This window comes from Perca fluviatilis, chromosome 3 (genome assembly GCF_010015445.1).
Source record: "Perca fluviatilis chromosome 3, GENO_Pfluv_1.0, whole genome shotgun sequence".
Classification (NCBI taxonomy): domain Eukaryota; kingdom Metazoa; phylum Chordata; class Actinopteri; order Perciformes; family Percidae; genus Perca; species Perca fluviatilis.
The window spans coordinates 10,765,105-10,789,831 of record NC_053114.1 but is presented as its reverse complement, the minus strand read 5'-3'; the positions used below and the strand labels follow the sequence as shown (position 1 = coordinate 10,789,831).

Sequence of the window (24,727 nt, the reverse complement as noted above, 5' to 3'; positions counted from 1 at the left end):
TCTAGGATCTATCCCACAGCAACAAATGTGCTGCAAATCCTCTAACTATGAACGTTACTGCCGTAAAGCAGATACAGAAGAAGAAGAAGAAGAAGAAGAAGAAGAAGAGGAAGAAGAGGAAGAGGAAGAGGAAGAGGAAGAGGAAGAGTTTGGTTGTGGAAAGCAAGAACAGTGAGGCAAACTGTGGTAAATAACTGAAATGTAAATGTTAATTCTGTGAAACGAATGTGTAACGTTAGCATGTCTGCCACGATATGTGGTTTAAGGGAACCGACGCAAAGCTCTTTAAACCGACGTACATCACACATGGATGGATGTATAATAATAACAACATCACCGCGTTAGTTAGCATTAGCATGCTGTTAAGCTAATGCGAATGGTTATGTCGGCCATTTCACAAATTCATTAGGATGTTGTCGCGCGGGATATTGCACCCATTATTTACACGTTCCATAAATCCGCGCGGTGTGGGGGGGTGGGGGGGGGGGGGGGGGGGGAGAAGGGGGGGGGGAAAGGAAAAAAAAAAAAGGAAAGGGAGGGGAACAAAAACCAAAAACGGAGGAGGGGGGGGGGGGGGGGGGCGGGCCCCCCCCCCAACCCCAACCCCAAAGGGGAAGGCCAAAAACCAAACAAAACACCCTCCTTCTTTTTTGGGGGTTTTCCTTCTCGTCTTTTTGTTTTTTTTTTTTTTTCCCCCCCCCAAAAGCACCCCAAAAAAAACCCTGAGAAACGTCTGAACACTTCGGTAATAACCAGATGTATGTATATCATAAAAAAACAAAATCCTGTTAATCCTCATCTTTAACGTCTGCTTTTTTGTTAGAAAAAAAAGACAAATTCAAAAACACATTAAATAATGGCGTCTTTGTGTTGTTAGTATACAAACTTAAACAAGCGAGGTAAGATTTATGTTTTGTCAGAAATATCAGACGCAGGGACATAGTATCAAACCACATACTTTAAAATATACAAATACAATAGAAATAAAAAGGGCTAAATTAAAATAGACTTGCTGATAGGGATGTTCCATGCAGCCATTGCAATACAAAGTAAGAGAGAGCAAGTTTAAAGAAAGAATAACAATGTAAAATCCCAGAGGTGCACATCATAATGCCAAAAATTGCTTAACAATATGAATCAATGGTTGCATGTAGATATGTACAATATTAAATCTGAAGCAAGGGCATAACTTTGGGTTCAACATTGAGATCACTTTTGTGCAAAATTGAAATTTTGAACATCAAACATTTTCTGCATTCTGGTGAATTTCTCTGTTGTAACCCCCCATCCCCCTTGTAAATTACACCTATGATCTGAAGTATAGGTAAGTGTAAGTCTAAAGGCCAATTTATGCTCCTGCGTTAAATTGGCGCCATGGGTACATACAGTTGAAACCAGATATTTACATACACTTCAAAAAAAACCACAAAAACATTTATTTCTTTACGGTCATAAATTTAAATCAGAGTAAACTTTTTCTGTTTAAGATCAATACATATTAACATATTTTTTGCATTTGTTAAATGTCAGAATCGAGCGAGGGAGAATTTTTATGTATTTTTTTTATCACTTTCATCAAAGTCAGAAGTATACATACACTTCCTTAGTATTTGGTATAATTGCCCCGAAATTGTTTCACTTGGGCCAAACATTTTGGGTATCCTTCCACAAGCTTTCTACAATAGTTTGCTAGAATTTTGGATAAATATGTATTTATCTAAAACAGAAAAAGTTTACTCTGATTTAATGTATGACAGTAAAGAAATAAATGTTTTTGTGTTTTTTTGAAGTGTATGTAAATATCTGGTTTCAACTGTATATAGGTACATGGAGATCCTACAGGCAGATTTATGCTTCTGCATATGATTCTGACCACTTTTGGCGGCTGTGGCTCAGTGGTAGAGCGGTTGCCTGTCAATTGGAAGATTGGTGGTTCGATCCCTACCCCTGCAGTCCCATGTCGAAGTGTCCTTGGGAAGACACTGAACCCCGAGTTGCCTCCAATGCTGCACCATCGGAGTGTAAATGTGTGTGAATGTTTATCTGATGAGCAGGTAGCACCTTTTACGGCAGCCTCGGCCACAGTGTGTGAATGGTTCCTGTACTACGTAAAAGCGCTTTGAGTAGTCATTAAGACTAGAAAAGCGCTATATAAAAACAGTCACATTTTACATTTGGAAAGCTGGTGCAGAAAAGGTTAACTCTCTCCTTGATTTCATGTTGTTTATGGAGAAAGAGAACCCAGAAATGAGTAAGGGAATTGAGACGCTACCAAGCCACAGCAAAATGGACCAATCACAGTTGTTGCGGTCTGAGTTTTCTGTTGCACGACTAAAACAACCTTTGAAAGTACACATGTTCCACAAAAACAAGTTCCTTCCCGCGGCTATTTTGCAACGGCACCGTGGCTCCGCTCGGCACTTTGCACCGCCCAAGATGATTGTGATTGGTTCAAAGTAGGGCTGCAGCTATGCAATTCTACCGATTATTCCATCGATTAATCGAGTAATCTGATAAGAAATACTTTGTAAGAAATCCTTAGTAAACAGCAATAGTAAATATTTATTATTGCTGTTTACTAAAAAAAAAAAGGAAACCTGTCGCTTGTATATATACAAAAGACAGGTTTCCTTTTTTAGAAAAGCAAATTCCAAGACCCTTAAAAAAAAATAATAATACATTACAATAGTACATTTTTGGTGGCCCAAATGTTAATATTTTTCACCCCATTCCCCTTCTTGCCTCTGGCTCTTTGCACTGGATATGCAAAAGAGCTGTTCACTGACCAGAGGGTAAATGTGACTGTACGAAGCTTACAGCAGGGCTATTCAACTACACTGTTCTGGGGGGACACAATTTTAGAAGCCTAATACACAGTGAGGAGCATAAATATATCTATGGTGAGGAGAAAGAATAAAGAATGCATGATGACGTCATTCACGTGCATATTAAGTAGCCATGCTGGGGGGAGGAGCCGGTTTGTCTCCAGCAGCGGCTAAATTTCCAAAGATTAGAAGCAAACTAATAAACAGTTAGACTACAAACCGACAGCTTTCATTTTAGCTTGTTGGTAAAACATCGCTATTAGCAGAGTAGCATGCTGTAGGCTAGTTGTGTAAAACATGGCTATTAGCAGAATAGCATGTTGTAGGCTAGTTGTGTACACGAGAGCAGCAGACGTTAGCTACCTTGTGTCGGGTTGGCTCCGTGGAAGGGATGAGTACACTGGATGTTTGTTAGAGAGGTGATGTAGCAGCATGTTTGCAGCTTAAAATGATCCCAAACTTTCTGTCGTTTTCTCTCGCCTGTTTCTCCTCTTAGACCCTCGCTATTTTCGTCTTCCGTCATTTGTAATCTGGGCCGTCAGTCTTGTGTTTATATACTGTCTATGCTTGTGTCCGCAGAAGCGCAAACCTCTTGTGCGCTAGTAATAATCTTCCGTGCGGAAACACAGTGAGCCGTACAACCTTAATTACATTGATTTAACGATGCTTCGAGGATTTTTTGTAATCGAATTATTAGAGGAATCGTTTCAGCCCTAGTTTAACGAAATGGCAATAGATGAGAGCACATTTTCTCCCATCCTGGAATGCTGTGTGGACTAGCCAGACCCTCCTGCGCAGCGCTGTGGAGGAAGGTCTGGCAATGCGAGACTACCGTGTGATTGGTCGGCAAAGTTAGTTAAAGGAACACGCCGACTTATTGGGAATTTAGCTTATTCACCGTAACCCCCAGAGTAAGACAAGTCGATACATACCCTTCTCATCTCTGTGCATGCTGTAAAGCTGTCTGACGGCTCCAGCGGCATCAGCCCATAACAGAACAGGCAGGTGAATGGTTCCAGTAATCCTCCTGCTCCGAATAAGTGACAAAATAACGCCAACGTGTTCCTATTTACATGTTGTGATTTGTAGAGTCACAGCATGTACAAAAAACAACGTAACATGAGGCACAGCCATCTTCTAACCGTAAACAAACTGGGAACTATATTCTCAGGTGGAAGAATATAGTACTTGGGCAGAGGGATATGCTCGCAGCAAGCCTGTCTGAGAATATAGTTCCTGGTTTGTTTAGGGATAGAAGACGGCTGTGTCTCATGTTACGTTGTTTTTTGTACACGCTGTGACTCTACAAACTACAACATGTAAACAGGAATATGTTGGCGTTATTTTGTCACTTTTGTCACAATTCGGAGCAGTAGGCTAGTTGGAACCAGTTACCTTACTCTGGTGGTTACGGTGAATAAGCTAAATTCCCAATAAGTCGGCGTGTTCCTTTTAAGTTAAAGGTCTAACAGCTGTGAATCAGTTGAATCAAAATATATTTTTTGAAACCTTTTGTATTCATGAAAAAAATCAGGAAGCACAGTTGAACACACAGATACTGGCCACTGACTTCGGGCCGGGCCGTTATTTTCCGCCACTATCCTCGGGCCGGGCCGGACCCTTGATCAAGCATTTGTGTTTTTTTTTAATCATTACTTTAGCCTAATTGGGTGGGGAGAAAAGCTATGCCATAATCAGAACTATTATCTATTTAGGCCAAAGTAACAAATGTGTCCAAAACGTTAGAAAAGTTGGACTACAGTTACAAAATGCAACATGTGTCATGCGCGGAGTCTCCTCCTCTCGCACGCATCACACCGGGGCTGCGGGCTGTATTGTGGAGCTTAAGTGCAACATGGAGCTTGAGGATGTAAAGAAAAAAAGAAAAACGGGAGAATTACCTTTTGAGCAAGTTTGGAGGAAAGTCGGAGGTATGGAGCCATTTTAAACAAGTCGTGGTAAGTGACAACATATGTGTCGGCTTTGTTGAGTGCATTAAGTGCGGCCGCTGTTCACCTATGACAGCTGATAAAACGGGGACTTGGATGATGAAGAGACACATGAAGCAGGCTCGACGTGGCAGAAAAGATGATAGTCAGCCTTCAACGTCCTCTTTTGTTAGTTCTCCAAGCATAGGCTACCCCTGAGGGCTAGGTAAGCGGGCAAGCCCTCACAGAGAAATATGTTGAGTTTTTTACGTTTCTTCATTCAGATCCATTTGCGATCCGTTCCATTCTGAATAAACAAACAGCGCAGTTTACATGCTTCGCTCCTGTTGCATTATTCATTAAGATAATTTTAAACAGATTTCTGCAGTTCAAACAACTCTGAATTGTAGTTGAGAACGTCAGTTATAACGGCCCCCGATTAAATGTGTCGGGTTAAAATCGGGGCCGGGCTCATAATTCCAGTTAATGTGTCGGGCGGGCTCGGACGCAATCGCGCAGGCTCGGGCGGGTCGGGCTTGATTTTTGGGCACCGAACGGCGCTCTACCATTTGTCCTCCTCATTCAATTTATAATTTTTAAATTCACTGTACTGTAACCCAGTGGTTCCCAACCTGTGGTCCGGGCACCCCTTAGGGGATCAAAGGGGGTGCGCAAGTCTTTATCTGGTTTAAGGTTGAGGTAAAAAAACATATTTGCACGTTAAACAAATTATGATAATACACTAGAATATATAATGTATACAAAACTATATATTTTTGTTCTCGCTTAAAATTGTAATTGTAGGCAGGCTACTTAGTAGGCCAAACCTCCAGGACCTCTTAACCTGTGGCCCTTGCTGTCATCAGTTCAGCTGCTAGCTGCTATCATCCTTGTCTTTCCTGCCACCAAGGCATCACTATTTTATGAATGAAACATGGCAAGGAAACTTAAAACTGCTGACAACTCCTTTGTATAGTCAACTTCGGTTTCGGGGGGGGGCGGGGGGGGGGCTCAGCTTTCTGAGCATTACTACGTCTGCTCTTCTTTTCGAGACTTCACTCTACTCTGCCCATGTCTCTCAGCATGCTGAGATGTCTCTCAGCATGCTGAGAGACAGACACAGGCAGGCTTGTTAACTTCATACATGAAATGGCAGTCAATATAAACAACGTATGAGTTAAAATGCAAAACAACATTCATTGCGTCTTGGAAAAAACATACAACTGGGTTGAAAATGATGTATGCGTTGTTTGTGTTTAGTGACTACTAGCGTGTTTACTAGCGTTACGAGTGTGTCCGACAGCTGTTGGCGATTGGAGCGTAGTAGTAGTAGAAAACCTGCGGTTCATGGCGCACGGCTGACTCGTGAGCTTGCAGCTCTTATTCATCTTGCCCACACTGCCTAAACAAAACAAAATGTATCGCTTTGCGTAGCGTCGTCCAGTCGAGAACGAGCGCCATGTGTAGTAGTTGTGTAGTTGTAACCAGTATCAGTATGTGGTTTGTTGAAACAATTTTATGTGCTTGCTTTAAATCTCAGATTGATCAACAACAGTGAGTCTGCAGACCAACAAAGACAACATGGACGCTACAACAGCAGCACAAACATGGTATGCACACACACTCTTTACAGTTTACCAGGCTGGCCCTGTGTACAATCTATATAAATGATAAGATTGATTCAGTCATATGATAATATGTTGGTGAATGTACATATTTTTGTAGGGCAAGTGGAAGAGAAATTTACTTGCCCCACTGGACAAGTTAAAACTCAAACAAAATTAAAGCTGCGAGCAGCGATGGACGGGCCCTCGCACCTCTGCGCGCGTCGGGGATACCGGCGGACACCGCTCCTTGCGACCGTGCATTCGAGCGGCACTCAGACGCCGCATATCGTCAACAATGAAAAGGGAACTCCCTGCCGAGTTAAACGATACCTCACACAAGACTCTACGTCATGTGGTTCATTAGCTGTGAAAAGGGGCGTGGCTAAAGCGTAGAGAGCGGGTCAAACCATCACCAATTAAAAAGGAAGTCTGTGCTGAGTTCGTTGATATGTCACATAAGACTCTACCTTAAACGGGTCACCAGTTATGAAAGTGGGCGTGGCTTAAGTATAAGGGGGCGGGCCAAACCATCAGCTATTAAAAAGGAAGTCTCTGCTGAGTTCAATGATGCCTCACACAAGGGTATAGCTTAAACGGTTGAAATGTTATGAAAGGGGGCGTGGCTTAAGCATAGGGGGCGGGCCAAACCATCACCAATGAAGAAGGAACTCTGCTGAGTTCAATGACACCTCACACAAGACTCTACCTGAAAGTTCAAATGTTATGAAAGGGGGCGTGACCTGAGTAAGTGGGCGTGGTCATATTATAGGGGGCGGCTCAGTATCACATGTAGACCACACATTCTGAGTTTCATGTAAATCGGATGATGTTTGTCATAAGGCGCATTTCGTGTTGCCAGCGGGGGGGCGCTATGACCAACAGTTTTGGCCTGTAGGTGTCCTCAGGCCTGGACCCTTGTCAATCGTGAGAAATTTCGGGCAGATACGACAACGTACACTTAAGTTACAACAACTTCTTTGTTCATCGCTAAACACTCAAAATGGCCGCCACGCCCACACCGTCTGACAAAAAGTTTTTTCTTTTAATAACTTTTCATCGTTAAGGTGTTGGGATGGTACAGACCAAGTTTGAAGGCCGTCGGATGAAATCTCTAGGAGGAGTTCGTTAAAGTATAGCACCTTGACTTTTAGGCCTACTTCCTGTTGCCACTAGGGGGCGCTATGACTTTAAGTAAATATCGGCCTTTATTTGTCCTCAGGGTTGGACTCTTATGAATCCTGAAAAGTTACGAGGTAATCGGACAACGTACACTCGAGTTACACCCACTTCCTGTTTCGGCGGCGAAACGCACAAAATGGCCGCCCCGCCACGGCCACGCCCTATGACAAAAAGTTTTTCTTTTAACAACTTTTCATCTTTAACATCTTAAGATGGTACAGACCGAGCTTGAAGTTGATCGGATGAAATCTCTAGGAGGAGTTCGTTAAAGTACGACATGTGGAAATGGCAGAAATCACACTAATTTCGAACATTTAATTCAAAATGGCGGACTTCCTGTTGGGTTTAGGGTATGGCTCTAATGAAGTTTTTTGTACATCTTGACATGATACATATGTGTACCAAGTTTCGTGAGTCTACGTTAAACGCACTGCAGGGGCTCAATTTTCTTAACTTTCTAGGGCGTTGCGAGCCATTTTTGTGCGCCTATTCCCGAAACCCTTAAAATACGTAAATTTTCAGACTTTTCAGACTTGATGCGACCGCCAAATTTGGTGAGTTTTTGAATATGTTAAGCCCCTCAAAAAGGCAATTCATTTGACGGGAGAAAGAAAGAAAGAAAGAAAGAATAGAAAAATAATTCCTTCAGTTTCAATAGGGCCTTCGCCGCTGTCGGCGCTCGGGCCCTAATAATTCCTTCAGTTTCAATAGGGCCTTCGCCGCTGTCGGTGCTCGGGCCCTAATAATTATTATAATGATTGTTTATCAACTGATTTTAAGAACTCAAAGAAATTCTGGAAGAAAATGAATTCCATAACTAATAAACACACAAAAAGCCTAATTTCCCATATTAAAGTAAATAATAAAACTATTAGTGAACCTTTATTAATTGCAGAGGCCTTTAGTCAGCATTTTTCCTCAGATGGCAGTTCTTTTTCCTTTCCTTCTTACTCTGATATTTCGTTTACCCAGAACAGGTGCAATAGATCTTTCTGCTTTAATACCATCACTCCACTTGATGTTCAGCAGGTTATTGATGGCATAAAGTCCGGATGCAGTGCTGGTCCAGATGGTTTGGAAATTAAGTTCTTTAAACTCGCCTCTAATGTTTTATCATTTCCTTTGGCTGATATATTTAATTTATCATTGGCAACTTGCGAAACACCTCGATCATGGAAGTGTGCAGGAGGTGATATCACAGATATTAACAAGACCTATTTCAATTATTAATAGTGTAACAAAAATATTTGAAAAATTAATCTTTAATCAACTTCTAAATATCTTAATGATCAAAATGTATTATCAATCTGGTTTTCGATCAAATTTTTCGACCACCACTGCTCTTCTAAAATTCACAAACGACATACTGTCAGCATCAGACAGTAATATGCTGACAGGTGCTATATTTATTGATCTTACCAAAGCATTTGATATGGTTGACCATTATCTTCTCTTAGATAAATTACATGCTATTGGTCTTTCTTCAGACTCTTTACTATTTTTTAAATTCTTTTCTTCATCATTAGAAGTCAATGCGTTGCTTTTAAAGGCAACCAGTCTGGCTTTAAAATCATTGATAAAGGTGTTCCACAAGGTTCATCCTTAGGCCCGCTCCTATTCTCGATCTTTATTAATGATTTACCGCAAATGTGTACTGACAATTTAATTCACTTATATGCAGATGACACCGTAATATATTCATCCAGTTCTGATATTTCACAAATCCAATTATCTCTTCAATCGGACTTTAACCTAGTTGAAAAAAATTTTTATTCTAACAAACTCCTATTGAACAGAAAAAAATCATACACTAGTGTTTTGCACTAGACATAATTCTTTGCCTATATCTAAATGCTGGTCAATTAGTTTTCTTTATAAAAAAAGAGTATAAATATCTTGGTCTTTGGCTTGATACCCAGCTTTCCTTCAAACCTCATATTAATTCAATCTGCAAGAAAATATATGGCCAATTGAAGTCACTTTATCGCTCTGTAGATTGCTTTTCACAACCGGTTCGAAAAAGAATTATAATTCATTTGATACTTCCAATAATTGATTATGCCGATACTATATACGGGAATACTACAGATTCAAATCTTCGTCCTATTTCTGTACTTTATAATAGTCTTTGCAGATTTGTGCTTAGATGTCCTTATAGAACTCACCATTGCCAAATGTATGAGTCTTTTGAACTGGCTGGCTCCCAAGTCAAGAAAGCAATTCCACTGGTTATTACTTATTTTTAAGTGTATTTATTTTCATTTCCCTCCATATTTGAAATGTCTTCTAATTTCTTTTAATACACAGTACAATTTAAGGCATACGGATCAGCTGTTCTTTTATGTACCTAGAATTAACAAAGAAGTAGGTCGTCGTGCATTTAAATTTAAAGCACCATCAGACTGGAACAATCTCTCTTGCTCGCTCAGATCTTTAACTTTTTATGTTTTCAAATCATCTCTTTTTACTTATTCTCAAACATCTTGTTCCTGTTTCTGACCCTTTTTTTTCTTTCTCATATACTGTACATGTTTGCAGTTATTTACCTGCATGCGATAGTGAAGTGCATAAACATATTTATACCTTGATTCTGTATTTGCATTTTCGCAGATGGCTCACTGATTGACTTTGATTATGTTATGGGCTAAAGGGAAGGGATTAGGTTTGTGGGAGCATTGTTAGTGAGTGCGTGTATATGAATGTGAATGTTGTTATATCTAAATTAGTGTTAATTTCGTCAGACGAGACGAGACTAAATATGTTCGTCAACGACCTTTTTTTTCCACGACTAAGACGAGACGATGACGAGACTGCGCCAATGTCCATAAATGCTGACTAAGACTAAATTAACATGCATTATTGTTGACGAAAAAAGACGAGACTAAAATGTTTTGCATAAAATAAAAACTAAGATAAAATCTCTCTTCATTTTCGTCTACAATCGTCTCTACTTTTTCATCATGAGATAGAATATTCAGCTGTTACTGAGACCCGGTGCTACGGCACCGACAGGTGCCCTTACGACCGTTACCTACCGGACCGAATAGCCTGCGCTTCTCTCTGATGCTCCTAAACGGATGTTAGAGTCAACCGAAACATCGCTGCACGGGGCGCTAGTTAACACTACACTTGGCAGCAGGTAACGTTAGCCTACCGTTAACTAGCAGTTGGATTTAACACAGTTAAAATGCTGACAGCTAAATGGTGTAAAGGTTTGTCTCTATTTCCAAACGCACGAGGCGTACGGCAGTCTGCCGTTGTCTGAAAAACAACACATATTCGGCGTTCACTTGAAATCACCCTCTCAGTTTGATTTTTTATTGTAAAATGTAAAATATCCTTTCCCCATGCAGTGGTTTTTTTTTGTCGTTTACTGGTGAAATAAGGAAGAGGCTCAATATTTATGTAACTTTATAGCATTTATTTATTTTTAAACTTTTAACTATTTGACTGAAATGGTTATCAGAAATAATTTATTTAAAAAAAGACTAATATGTTTTGACTAAAACTTGACTAAAATGGCGAGACTTTTAGTCGACTAAAACTTGACTAAGATACCTTGAGTTGTCTTTTGACTAAAACTAGACTAAAATGACGAGACTTTTAGTTGACTAAAACTTGACTAACAAAAATATTTGGCACAAGACTAAGACTAAATTAAAAATAGGTGACAAAATTAACACTAATCTAAATGTTTGTTATTGTCTTGTGCTGTATTTACTTTAATTATGATTCTCCATCTTGATGTTGGTTTCTTTTGTATCTTAAAGGACCTCCCCGGAAATGAGATGGTGCATCTCAAGGGGTTATCCTTGAAAATAAATAAATAAATAAGTTTGTCACCACTACCTCTGGTCAAAATATTGACCTAGTCTCTCAGAATATAAACTAAGAATCTCAAAGTAATGAGAAAATGTAAAATATTGACTTAGAATCTCAATATATTGGCTTAGTATCTCAATATATTGATTTATCTCAAAATATTGACTTAGTATCTCAATATATTGACTTAGTATCTCAATATATTGATTTATCTCAAAATATTGACTTAGTATCTCAATATAGTGACTTAATATCTCAAGATATTGGTTCATTATCTCAATATATGGACTTAGTAACTCAGAATATTGACTAAGAATCTCAAACCAATGAGAACATTTAAAATATTGACTTACAATCTCAATAAATTGACTCAACATCTCAAAGTATCGACTTAGTATCTCAATATATTGACTTAGTAACTTAGAATTTTGACTAGGAATCTGAAAGTAATGACAAACTTTAAAATATTGACTTAGAATCTCAATATATTAACTTCTGCACACCGGTGTGCAACATATTACTTTGTATTATGGAGTCTGGAGATCCTTTTCTCTTGTTGAAGGGGAAATCTATTGTTGGGACACGTTTTTCTACTGTTTCAACTGAATTTTATTAATGCTGATAGTGTTTGGATGCTTTCAACGGTTTGTTCGAATTTTATATATATATATATATATATATATATATATATATATATATATATATATATATATATATATATATATATATATATATATATATATATATATATATATACACACATACACACACACACCCCAGCCCAAAAGTTTGGACACACCTTCTCATTCAATGCGTTTCCTTTATTTTCATGACTATTTACATTGTAGATTCTCACTGAAGGCATCAAAACTATGAACACATATGGAATTATGTACTTAACAAAAAAGTGTGAAATAACTGAAAACATGTCTTATATTTTAGATTCCTCAAAGTAGCCACCCTTTGCTTTTTTGATAGCGCTCCAAACCCTTGGTGTTTTCTCAATGAGCTTCACCTGAAATGGTTTTCACTTCACAGGTGTGCCTTGTCAGGGTTAATTAGTTGAATTTTTTCCCTTATTAATGGGGTTGGGACCATCAGTTGTGTTGTGCAGAAGTCAGGTTGATACACAGCCGACAGCCCTATTGGACAACTGTTAGAATTCATATTATGGCAAGAACCAATCAGCTAAGTAAAGAGAAACGAGTGGCCATCATTACTTTAACAAATGGTCAGTCAGTCCGGAAAATTGCGAAAACTTTGAATGTGTCCCCAAGTGCAGTCGCAAAAACCATCAAGTGCTACAATGAAACTGGCTCACGTGAGGACCGCCCCAGGAAAGGAAGACCAAGAGGCATCGTTTGGATTTTTACGATTCTGATTCAGATTCCGATTCTTTGAGGGGTGGAGTTGAAACGGGTCACATGCCTATTTTCACAAATAAGAGGAAAGTTTTATTTTGATTCAGTGGTGGTTTGCAGTTTTACAGCTTTTTCAACGCAAAATAAAGCCAGACTAGAGCTCCCCTTACTGTGCTGCACGGCTGCAACACAACAAGCGCCTGGCTGCTACGGAAACCAAAACTTGCGCATATTAAATTTGGAACCTATGATCAGATTTGAAACCAAATCCTCCAAACGATTCCAATAAAGAAACGATTCCGATGGAATCGTAATTTTTGAAACTATTCAGAGTAGGAATCGGTTCTCGAAGCCCAATCCTAACCAAGAGTCACCTCTGCTGCTGAGGATAAGTTCATCTGAGTCACCAGCCTCAGAAATAGCAAGTTAACAGCAGCTCAGATTAGAGACCAGATGAATGCCACACAGAGTTCTAGCAGCAGATACATCTCTAGAACAACTGTTAAGAGGAGACTGCGCGAATCAGGCCTTCATGGTCAAGTAGCTGCTAGGAAACCTCTGCTAAGGAGAAGCAACAAGCAGAAGAGATTTGTTTGGGCCAAGAAACACAAGGAATGGACATTAGAAAAGTGGAAATCTGTGCTTTGGTCTGAGTCCAAATTTGAGATCTTTGGTTCCAACCGCCGTGTCTTTGTGCGACGCAGAAAAGGTGAACGGATGGATTCTACATGCCTGGTTCCCACCATGAAGCATGGAGGAGGAGGTGTGATGTTGTGGGGGGTGCTTTGCTGGTAATCAGTAATCAGAGCAAAGGGTGGCTACTTTGAGGAATCTAAAATATAAGACATGTTTTCAGTTATTTCACACTTTTTTGTTAAGTACATACAGTTGTGTTCAAAATGATTCAACCCCCACTGAAATTGATTGTTTTGGCCGGTTTGACATTGATTTTGATCATTCAGTCATCCTGCTTACAATTAAATCAAAGAGGCACGTGTAGGTCAGACAAATATAACATAACATTCATAATGAAATAACCACAAATGTCTTTTCTGTGCTCACATTATTATCAGTTTTATTCAACCCCCAAGTGACATTCAATCTTAGTACTTAGTACAACATCCTTTTACAGTTATAACAGCTTTTAAACGTGAAGCATAGCTTGAAACAAGTGTCTTGCAGCGATCTACGGGTATCTTGCCCGCCCATTCATCATGGGCAAAAGCCTCCAGTTCAGTCACATTCTTAGGCTTGGCGACTGCAACTGCTTTCTTTAAGTCCCACCAGAGGTTCTCAATCGGATTTAAGTCTGGTGACGCGATGGTGACACTTCCAAAAATGTTCCAGCCTTTAATCTGCAACCATGCTCTAGTGGACTTGGAGGTATGCTTGGGATCATTGTCCTGTTGAAAGGTCCAACGTCTCCCCAAACCTCAGGTTTGTGACGGACTGCATCACATTGTTATCCAATATCCCCTGGTACTGAAGAGAATTCATGGTACCTTGCACACGCTGAAGCTTCCCAGTACCTGCAGAAGCAAAACAGCCCCAAAGCATGATTGACCCCCGCCATGCTTCACGGAGGAAAAGTTTTTTTTTCTTCGTGGGCCTTGTTCTTCCTCCTCCAAACAAGCGTTGATCCATGGGCCCAAACAGTTCTAATTTTGTTTCATCAGTCCACAGAACACTATCCCCAAACTTCTGTGGTTTGTCCACATGACTTTTGGCATACTGCAGTCGACTCTTCTTATTCTTTGGAGACAGCAAGGGGTGCGCCTGGGAGTTCTGGCATGGAGGCCTTCATTACGCAGGGTGCCCCGTATTGTCTGAGCAGAAACTTCAGTACCTACATCCGACAAATCTTTTCGTCGTTCCTCAGCAGTCAGCATCGGGGACTTTTCTCCACTCTACGCTTCAGGTAGCGCACAGCAGTCGAAGTCAGCATCTTCTTTCTGCCACGACCAGGTAGCGTTTCAACAGTGCCCTTTGCCTTGAATTTGCGTAATGCTTTCCTATGGTGTCTCTTGGTATGTTTAACATCTTTGCAATCTTCTTATAGCCATTGCCCTTCCTGTGAAGAGTAATCACCTCTTCTCTTGTCTTCCTGGACCATTCTCTTGACTTCACCATGTTTGTAACCACACCAGTAAATTTCTAGAAGGAGCTGAGTATCACAGTCATTTTAAAGCTGCCTAATTGGTGCTTATTAGGCTTTATTGCTGCTCCCTGACATCCACAGGTGTTTTCAATACCTGATTGAAAACACTTCAATGAACCTCTGTTCTTCAGAGTGGTAGTCTTTAAGGGGTTGAAATGTTTATTTTGTGAAGAATTCACAAAATAAACATTTACTACTGTATTACAAAACCAATTGATGTCATTTTAGTTGCATATGGTTCTTTAAGAAGTCCTTGTAGGATTTCATTATGAATACAATTACAAATGTACACTAAATTCCCTAAAACCATTTACAGCATTGGGGGGGTTGAATAATTTTGAACACAACTGTAATTCCATGTGTTCATTCATAGTTTTGATGCCTTCAGTGAGAAGCTACAATGTAAATATTCATGAAAATAAAGGAAACTCATTGAATGAGAAAGTGTGTCCAAACTTTTGGCCTGTACTGTACCTACTAAGGCATGGATACCCGAACCACTCGCTCACATCAGCGTGATAAGGCATTTGTTGCTGCGGCTCCTTTAAGCGAGCTGTGTGTGTGTGTGTGTGTGTGTGTGTGTGTGTGTGTGTGTGTGTGTGTGTGTGTGTGTGTGTGTGTGTGTGTGTGTGTGTGTGTGTGTGTGTGTGTGTGTGTGTGTGTGTGTGTGTGTGTGTGTGTGTGTGTGTGTGTGTGTGTGTGTAAAGTGGTCCAGAAGAGAGAAAGAGGAAGCAGACGTGTTGCAACCAGAGCAGAGTTGGTGGAATACATGTATTTCTCGGCAACGTCATCACTGCCTGCGCACATAATGGTGGTTAATTGTACAAACGGAGCCAGTGATGGGTGCCTGATGTTTAACATACCTAGGGAGAAGCATGCTTTTGCCAAAAACCAGCAGATGTTATGGCTTCAAGTCATAAGAAGGGCAGATTGGGGTCATATGCAAGAGTCAGGCTCCCATTGCATCAATCAGAAAAGTTGCAGCTTGTTCATTTGTTCAGCTAAGTGATATCTACCTGTCAGGGCTGTGGTACTTGAGTCCGGACCATAGACAGTTAAAGGTCCGGACTCGAGACAAGTTTAGACTGCTAGCTATGTTGTGTTATGTGTGTGTGTTATGTTACACACAAAGCTAGCTGGCTATAGTTAGCCTACACGTACGGTATTCTAGCGGACATTAGCTAATATTGCTGAGACAGTGGCAGCAGAGTTTCGGCGAGCTAACTACGACAATGTTGTCGCCCTGTCGCCCACAATCAACCTCTGCTGCTAAAAACAGTCGACTTGTAGTGATGTTTGAAATGGAGACACCCTTTCCTGAAAATCCTGGCCATTATTTTAAGGCATAAACCAACCATAGTGGTACACTCAGGGGTAACCCTGCTGCTAATATTGGCTATTACCATAGATATATAGGCTATTACATTAGCCTAAAATGATAATTCTAGCCATACATATATATCACAGTAACACTGCAAAATTAAAGACCGACAAACAGATCCAACTAAAATCAGGTTTTATTTATATACAAACAATAAGGAAAGCTTCAATACTTAAGGTTGTTGCAGTAGCTTTCTGCCCCTGGTATGTGCACGCACCCAGTAATGTTTGTAAACGGGAAACCCATCTATAAGTTTAAGTTTTGTACACAGTGTGTGTACACTGTGTCAGGCTAAGGTCGGGCTCGGACACAAATTTCTTAATGCCTGTCGGGCTCAGGTTGGGTCCGGTCACGGCTCTGTCAGGCGTGGGCCGGGCTCGGAGAGAAAAATTTGGCCCGATCCAGACTCTAGTACCTACGTACGTAGCCACTGCGTAGATTTAACGCAGAATCATAAATCACGCTTAACTGTCCCTCCTCCTTACTCCTTGCAGCTCTGGAAAATGTCTCCCGAGCTGCGTCGGTCAGCTCTCCCGTAAGCGTGATTTATGGTTCTGTGGATGCTCCACACAGAGCTTTCGCCGTAGCCTACGTAAGTGGCCTGAAGTTTATACTTCGATCCCTTTAAGAGAATAACAGAGCTGGCATGTGTGTGTGCGTGTGGAGTCCGTGGTAGAGCGAGTAAGAATCTGACGGCGATTAGCTTCGGAGCAAGTAGTGACTCTGGTGGTAGTGAGAGAAACTGTGTCTCCCCTGTGCTTTCTGACCACGGTGGGAAATCTGTATCAGCAAAAGTTAACCTTCTCCTTAATTTTATGTTGTTTATGCAGAAGGAGAACCAGGAAATGAGTAGGGGGAAATGCAACTCTACCAAGCCACGGCCGAGCATCGCCGCAACGTGTAGTTACATTTTTCATCAGGTAGGTAGCCTGAGGTACACATCAGGCTACGGCGTAGGGTTCGGCATAGGGTCCATGTCTCCACTAGGGTTGGTACGGTTCACAAAACCCACGGTTCGGTTTGTATCACGATTTTAGGGTCACGGTTTTCGGTTCTGTACGGTTCTTGTTATTTTTTCTTTTAATCTTTAACACTCCAGAAATATACTTCAGCATATGATATATAGCTTAATTATCCACAATGCAGGATACAGTAAATTAAATAAAATTAAATAATTATATTGTTATATCATGTAATCATGCACAAACTGAATTACACTTGACTTTAAGCACATTATTGCGACCATCTCTGAGGAAAGCTAAGTGAGATTTTGATACAGCAAGAGGGAAGACATTAGATCTGGGTATCGTTCAAAATCTTTCGATCCGGTGCCAATTTCGATACCTCAGTTTCGATGCCGGTTCCTAACGATACTTTTTTCGATACCATGTTTTAAAATCCATTCATCATCAACAAAAATACATTAAACACAAAGCTTTTATTTTCCACCTTAATTGTTAATCAATTTAGATTCAGTTATCAAAAAATTAATATAATAACAATAAAAAATTCTGGTAAAACTGCTCACTCAGAGTAACATTATTAAAAGTGCCTTGCCTTGCAAGCTCAGCCTGTCAGTCAGTCAGTCATCAGGGCAGAGAAACCACCGTTGTGCCTGCTTGTCTAAGAGGCAGTGTAACGTCAACAACACTGTGACCGCTTTCAGCTCGCCATTAATATCATATCGCAGCAAACGCTGTCTGTGTGAAGTTTTGCAAATCAGTAACCACACTTGAAACCAACCGTGACTCTCTGTGACTTCAACAAAAGTGCAGACAGTTTACTCTGTGTGTGTGTGTGTGTGTGTGTGTGTGTGTCTGTGTGTGTGTCTGTGTGTGTGTCTGTCTGTGTGTCTGTCTGTCTGTCTGTCTGTCTGTCTGTCTGTCTGTCTTGGTCGGAGCTCCTCTCTGCAGACGCTTTTGGAACCGAAATTTGGCACCGAAAGATAAATAATTTTTCGATACTCATAGGATTGGAGTATTTTTTCGGTGCCATAAAAGTATCGACGTTCGGTACCCAGCCCTAGAAGACATTGATGATTTCAACAAGCTTTTCATTTATTTGGCAAAAAAGGAGACTGTGTATTGCCAACTACAGGAACTTATTTGCCTTTTTAGCACATGAAGATTGAAATATTACAGAATATCAATTGAAATAACTTGCATTTATCAAACTGCCAACTTCAGTGTAGCTCTTACAAAAATATTATCCTTTAAAAGAAAAAAGAGGAACTCTTAAAGCTCCGTCTTTTGAATAAGTCAGAATACGTTAAACATAAAAACAGTTTACATTGTTAGTTAATTTCCTGGCCTGGGCTGGGACACACATTTATACGATTTGATAAAGTACCTTTTCGACTTTAACTTATCATTGCACTTACAATAACGAGCGTAGCTGTCAGGTCCTCCTGTACATCTCATCTCCGTTTTTTCCTGCATCCACCGTGTGTGTGTGTGTGTCTGTGTGTGTGTGTGTGTCTGTGTGTCTGTCTGTCTGTCTGTCTGTCTGTCTGTCTGTCTGTCTCTCTCTCTCTCTCTCTCTCTCTCTCTCTCTCTCTCTCTCTCTCTCTCTCTCTCTCTCTCTCTCTCTCTCTCTCTCTCTCTCTCTCGGGGAGAACTGAGCAGCCCCGCCCGCTGCAGAGACCAGACAGGATTGAAACTGCAGCCGCTTCTGCGACTTTAGAGTGAAAAAACATTACAGCGTACATTGATGTCAAAATGTATACAGGTTGGCAGGACGGTCTGAAATGTCTTTCGCTGTACGTTTTGTTGGTAACTTGTCCACACCTCTTCTTTCGCGCAAAAGGGAAACACACTGTCTGAGGTCACATACGGGCACGAGGCTACATTTGCGCATGCGTTGAACCGTGCGGCGCACACACGCTCGGTTCGGATGTTTTTTCATGAAACGTACCACCCCTAGTCTCCACGTACTTATGTACGTAGCCACGGTGTAGATTTAACGCAGAAGCATAAATCAAGCTATATGTGCTCTCCTCGCAGCGAGCTGCGACAGTTTATGGCCCCAATGACACCTATTGTCACCCTGACAACTAACAACAATCGCCATTTTGTTGTGTACCAATCAAATGGCCCATGGCAAACAGTCCAGTGGCCATTCTATCTATTTTATTTCTATGAGCTTGATACATGGTTACATTTTATTTGCTCTTACCAGTGTATCGTCGTATGTACAGTATTTTGTCCCTAGCAAATCCCCGCCAATAGGTCCCAAAACATCCCAGTTAGATAGTAAGTGCCGTAAACATATTGTTTGTAAATCTTTACAATCATTCCCCGAAGGATCCAATCAGGCCTGCCTTGTTGCATGTCCAAATTATATTGAAAATGTGCCATTTTTAGCGTGTAACGTTAGCTTGGAGGTTCTGGTTGCTGTTCTTCAAAGCGACCGGAGTTTAGAACGTAAACACAAAGAAAGCGGAAGGTAAGGGGCATCCGGCGGACTATGCACATGCAGTAAGCATGATTGGTTTGCGTACAGTAAAGGCAATAAGTTACCTTTTTTGACAGAAATCTGTATGCATTTGCCTGTCATTTCTGACAATTTTATAAACAAAATGTCTATTATGCTAGAGTTAATGATCAAAACTGCTTAAAAAATAATATTAAAATACCACCGTTAAAATCGCCGGGAGATTTCGGCACAGGCTGACTCTGGACGGTAAAACTGAGATAAGCGCTCTCCTATTCAAGTTTATGTTCTGCTTTTTCAACTGTTGTTTGGTAAATTGCTATTAAACAAAGTTTGAGAGGATTTGAAGTGCTATTTTTTTCTCTCAATTCTAATCATTTTGGTGCTGGTGATTTTCCTTTGGGACTGGCAAAAAGCTCTTTGGGGGGCACCAAAAATTCCTCTATGCAGGAAAAACCCTACATTCATGGAAAACTAAAGAAGCCAAAACACACAGGAAATACATAGAGCTCGTTTAAAGGGGTGATAGAATGCAAAACCGATTTTACCTTGTCATAGTTGAATAATGACAGTTTTAGGGCTGGGCATCGTTCAGAATCTTTCGATCCGGTGCCAATTTCGATACAGATTCCTAACGATACTTTTTTCGATACCATATGTTTTAAAATCCATTTCAACATCAACAAAAGTACATTAAACACAAAGCTTTTATTTTCCACCTTAATTGTGAATCAAAACAGTTATCAAAATTAAAAAATTCTGGTAAAACTGCTCACTCAGAGTAACATTAATAAAAGTGCCTTGCAAGCTCAGCCTGTCAGTCAGTCATCAGGGCAGAGAAACCACTGTTGTGGCTGCTTGTAAGAGGAAGTGTAACGTCAACAGCACCGCGACCGCTTTCAGCTCGCCATAAATATCATAACAAAGCAAACGCTGTCTGCGTGAAGTTTTAAAAAACTGTAACCACACTTGAAACCAACCGTGACTGACTTCAACAAAACTGCAGACAGTTTACTCCGTCTGCACCTCTCTGTGTGCGTGTGTGTGTGTCGGTCGGAGCTCCGCTCTGTGTCAGTATGCAGAGAGGACAGATAAGCTTGCGCTTAAGCGCTCAGACGCTTTTGGAACTGAAATTTGGCACCGAAAGATAAAGAATTTTTCGATACTCATAGGATTGGAGTATTTTTTCGATACCATAAAAGTATCGACGTTCGCTACCCAGCCCTAGACAGTTTAGTGGGTAACATATATAGAACCTCTAAATCCCATTGACACCAAATCTCACAATTTGAAACTGCCTCTGAAAACGGGCAAATCTCAACGAGCCGCCTAGTTGACGTCAACTCGGCGGCTCCTCCTCATTTGGCTATAGTCTCTCTCTTTGTCACTCCCCAACATTTACATAGGCTACACAACTGACCTGAGATCAGGTAGTCTTCTGAATCTAGGTCGTGCAGATCTCAGAAATTGTATACATTGTTCATCTGCTATTTTACCATTTAGGAACTAGGAGAACTTAAGGAACAGTGTAAAAAACCCTATATAATCATTCTATCACCCCTTTAAGACTTGATTTTTGCAATTTGTCTACATCAGTCATTTCCAGTATGCAGTATAGAGTTTGGCTTTGTTAAAAGGTTCAGTAGATAACCTTTATTAAAAAAAACTTCTTTGGTCTCTCCATATAGTTGTTCTTTAACATGTTTCCTCATCTTCTCTCACCAGGTTATTGATTTAGCCGACCTGCTGATTCTTGTTAAGATGTGTGATCAGAAAAATTGTGGTGACCAAGGTGAGATGTTAAACACTGATGATGTGGACGAGCTGTCGGCCAGTGATGAATCTGAGCCTGAAGAACGACCAAGCATTGCTCCCTTTGACCCAGAGCTGAACGATGATGATGATGATGATGATGATGATGATGATTATCGTGGAGAGGTTGAGATCTCTGCTCTAGCTGGACACCGAGCTCAGAGTTCCTTCAGTCTGAGAGGAGGGAGCTCAGCTTTCTCAACCCGTAGCCACAACATCTTTGAATGCCTGGACAGCGTTGCCCGGCCAACCACCTCCTCTCTGAGCCACGATAACGTTACTGACGGAGTATTTGCTCGGCCTCTGCCTCCACATCCCAGCAGAAAGACAAGTCAGCCTCTGGCCAACTGCCCCACACCAGCAAAGAAAAAAGGAGTTCCGGACTACCTGGTGCACCCTGAGCGCTGGACCCGCTACAGTCTGGAAGAAGTGACAATGACCTGCGACAAGGGCAACAGAAGGGTAGCTCACAACTTCCTCTCTAGTCTGCAGCAGAGGAAAGAGCTGCAGGAGAGTGGGAGTGATTCCTCCTGTGACATCCAGCAGAAGATTATCTTCTCCAGACCCAGCGGGCTGCTGATTGAACAACCTGCTGAACAGCTGTCAGCTGTTGGAGGCAAAGAGGAGACACACCTTAGTCATCTGGAGGAGGATGACGAGGATGAAGAGGGCATGGAGAAAGCCAGAAACCAGAGTGTAGAAAAAGCTGAGGAAAGGGCAAGAGATGAAGAAAAAGACATGAGGGGAGTTTTGGATCGACCAGAGGAGAAGAAACCGGTGCAAAAACAAAAAGAGGAGGAAGAGGCCAACCCCGCCTTTACCTCCTTCAGGAAGACCAAGCGTAACAACTACAGGAAAAGCTCAGGGCGAGATGATAACTAACCACGACACAGCTCTTTGCTGCCTCATCACTTTGTCAAAATAGTACAAACCGCATATGTAAAAAACATGTTAAGTAAAAAACATTGTTGTCCATTTAAATGTGCTGACTTTACTGTACTCAGTCCAAAGCCGAGCACAGCGCAAGCGGGAGGATTTTGGATTGAGCCCAGAGCAGATTTTTCAAATGTTGGAGTGTCTCCTTATCACCCACTCCATCCCGCTCCAATTTTGCTGCAGTACTGCTCACACCACGAGTTCGAAGCATCCCCAAGCCCGTCTTCGTGTTACTGCAGCATATGCAGATGAACGGTGCCCGTCCGCCCTCCCTCCAAATGCCGCCAGTGCCTGTCATACGGTGGACTTTTTGCTGGAGGAGCTCCAGGCATTAAGGGAAGGTGGGCTCCGTTCATCTAATAAATACAATGCAGCTTTTTTCCTTTTTTGGAGCGAGTGGTTGAGCGATTTGAGTAAAGCGAGGTGAAATCTGAGTGGAGCGCAGAGCAATACTGAGCAAAGTGGCCGGGAGCGGCTTTGAGCGAGGAGTGGAAATTCTCACTGCTCCAATGATGCTCTATACTCAACCAAACCTCAAACTGATGAAGAGCAATTAAACAGCAGGCTCAGATGCAGTGTTTTGCTGACCCCTGTCCCACACCTAACTTCACCGATGGTTATGATTGGAAATGTGTTCTGCTGCACCTGTAACAACACCAAATAATGAACTATAGAATAAACTGTTAGTTTATCTGTTCTTTTGTTAGCATGCAAGCTAACTAGCTTACCCCACTGTGAAGTAAGCTAGTTTTCATTTCAGGTGGCAACATCAACAGCTAAAAGTCAGCTAAAAGTGAGAAGCTGCTTCTGGAACATCTAAGACCCGTTGTTTGAAAATGACTGAATTGTGATGGTAAATCTGCTGCTTTTATTGTATTGTAAATGTGTTGATTGACAGTCTAGTAACAATAACTAAGGGGTAGCAAGGCTGAGTAATTCCAAATCAGCCTGAAAGACAAACGTGAAAACACTTTCTTTTAAAAATAAATAAAAGAATCAACATGAGGGCAGGAGTGTTAAGTCCTGTTTACACTCAAGGAATCTAGAAGTTTCTTTGTTTACACTCAGCTGGTCAAACTGAGGAGGGAAATTAGAACTAGTGTAGACATTTAAAGCTGGTCTTTATCCAGATTTGATTTACATTTTTTGTAGCATGTTATGTATTTTGGTATTTCTCAATTCTCAATCTTAAATAAAAATATTGATTTGTATTATTTACTTTATTTGTCATTCTTTTAAAACAATGAAAAGAAATTCTGAAAATGTGGCTTATTGAAATTGAAAATTGAGATTTCTTTGTCTGTATATATACATTTGTGAAGGGGGAAAAAAGGATGTCTTTGTCACTATAAAACTAAATAAAATATATATATATGCATATATAGTAAAATGCAAAATCGAAATAAAATGAAATAAATTAAAGCTGCAAGCAGCAATGAACAGGCCCTCGCCCCTCCCAGGACGTCAGGTACTAGCAGGATGCCGGTTACACTTCCTCTGTCCACTATGTGGCGCTAGAGAACTCACACTGACTAATTATACGTTATGTTGCTGTATATTATGAATGTGTAAACCACACAATTAACATTTCATGTAAATCGTCACATAAGGCTGACTTCCTGTTTCCAGCAGGTGGCTCTATAATCATAAATCATTATGGACGTGATGTCTCCAGGACTGGACACTTAACATGCATGTGAAGTTTCAGGCAGATTGGACTAGAGCTGAAGATCTTTGCCGACGGGTTCGGTCTTAATTTCTATCATTTTACACGGGCTCGGGCTTGCGCTCCAGGTTGCGCGATAATGAGCGGTCATGTGATGCGTTTTGATTATCGCGCAAAATGGATGCTGAGGAGTTGAAACGGAGGCTGGCCTCTGGCAATCACGTTTTGGTTGCACCGGCAAAGAAGGCACAGTCTGAGGTGTGGAAAACTTGTGACTCATCCAAGTGGCCTATAGACTACGTTAGTCATGAATAAATTATGTTAAAAAATGTATAAATGACTCATTCTTGGCAAAAGAGCTGCGCATATTTCCCACATTAATTTAGAGTAACGAGTATTTATTTGTATAATTTGTTGTCTTTCTTCGTTGGGTATGTTTGTTTTCTTTCATTTTAAATATCTGGTATCAGGGCTCTCAAGTTTTGAACAGAGTTCAGAGTGAGATTTTGGCAGCAGGGGTTTGGGTGGGGACAGAGTCTGATCTGAGAAATGACACATAAATTCGTACAAATAAATTTTTTTTTATTTAATTCAGTATTTATTTGTGTGTGTGAACAATA

General features: G+C 40.9%; 1 protein-coding gene across 3 annotated transcripts; it reads left to right on the top strand.

Moving 5' to 3' along the window:
* The first annotated feature begins 61 nt into the window (after window positions 1–61).
* Window positions 62–23,659, top strand: tssc4 (tumor suppressing subtransferable candidate 4). 3 transcript variants are annotated; one of them, XM_039795096.1, is made up of 4 exons: window positions 62–186; window positions 6,294–6,363; window positions 17,092–17,181; window positions 21,419–23,659. In XM_039795096.1, the coding sequence occupies exons 2-4, from the start codon at window positions 6,361–6,363 to the stop codon at window positions 22,385–22,387; spliced, it is 1,062 nt and encodes a 353-aa protein (XP_039651030.1). In that variant the 5' UTR covers window positions 62–186; window positions 6,294–6,360; the 3' UTR covers window positions 22,388–23,659. The 3 variants fall into 3 exon arrangements, with proteins under 3 accessions (XP_039651030.1, XP_039651031.1, XP_039651032.1); XM_039795097.1 differs by lacking the exon at window positions 17,092–17,181 and having other exon boundaries at window positions 64–186; window positions 21,419–23,655; XM_039795098.1 differs by lacking the exon at window positions 17,092–17,181 and having other exon boundaries at window positions 76–201; window positions 21,419–23,655.
* The last annotated feature ends 1,068 nt before the right edge of the window (window positions 23,660–24,727 follow it).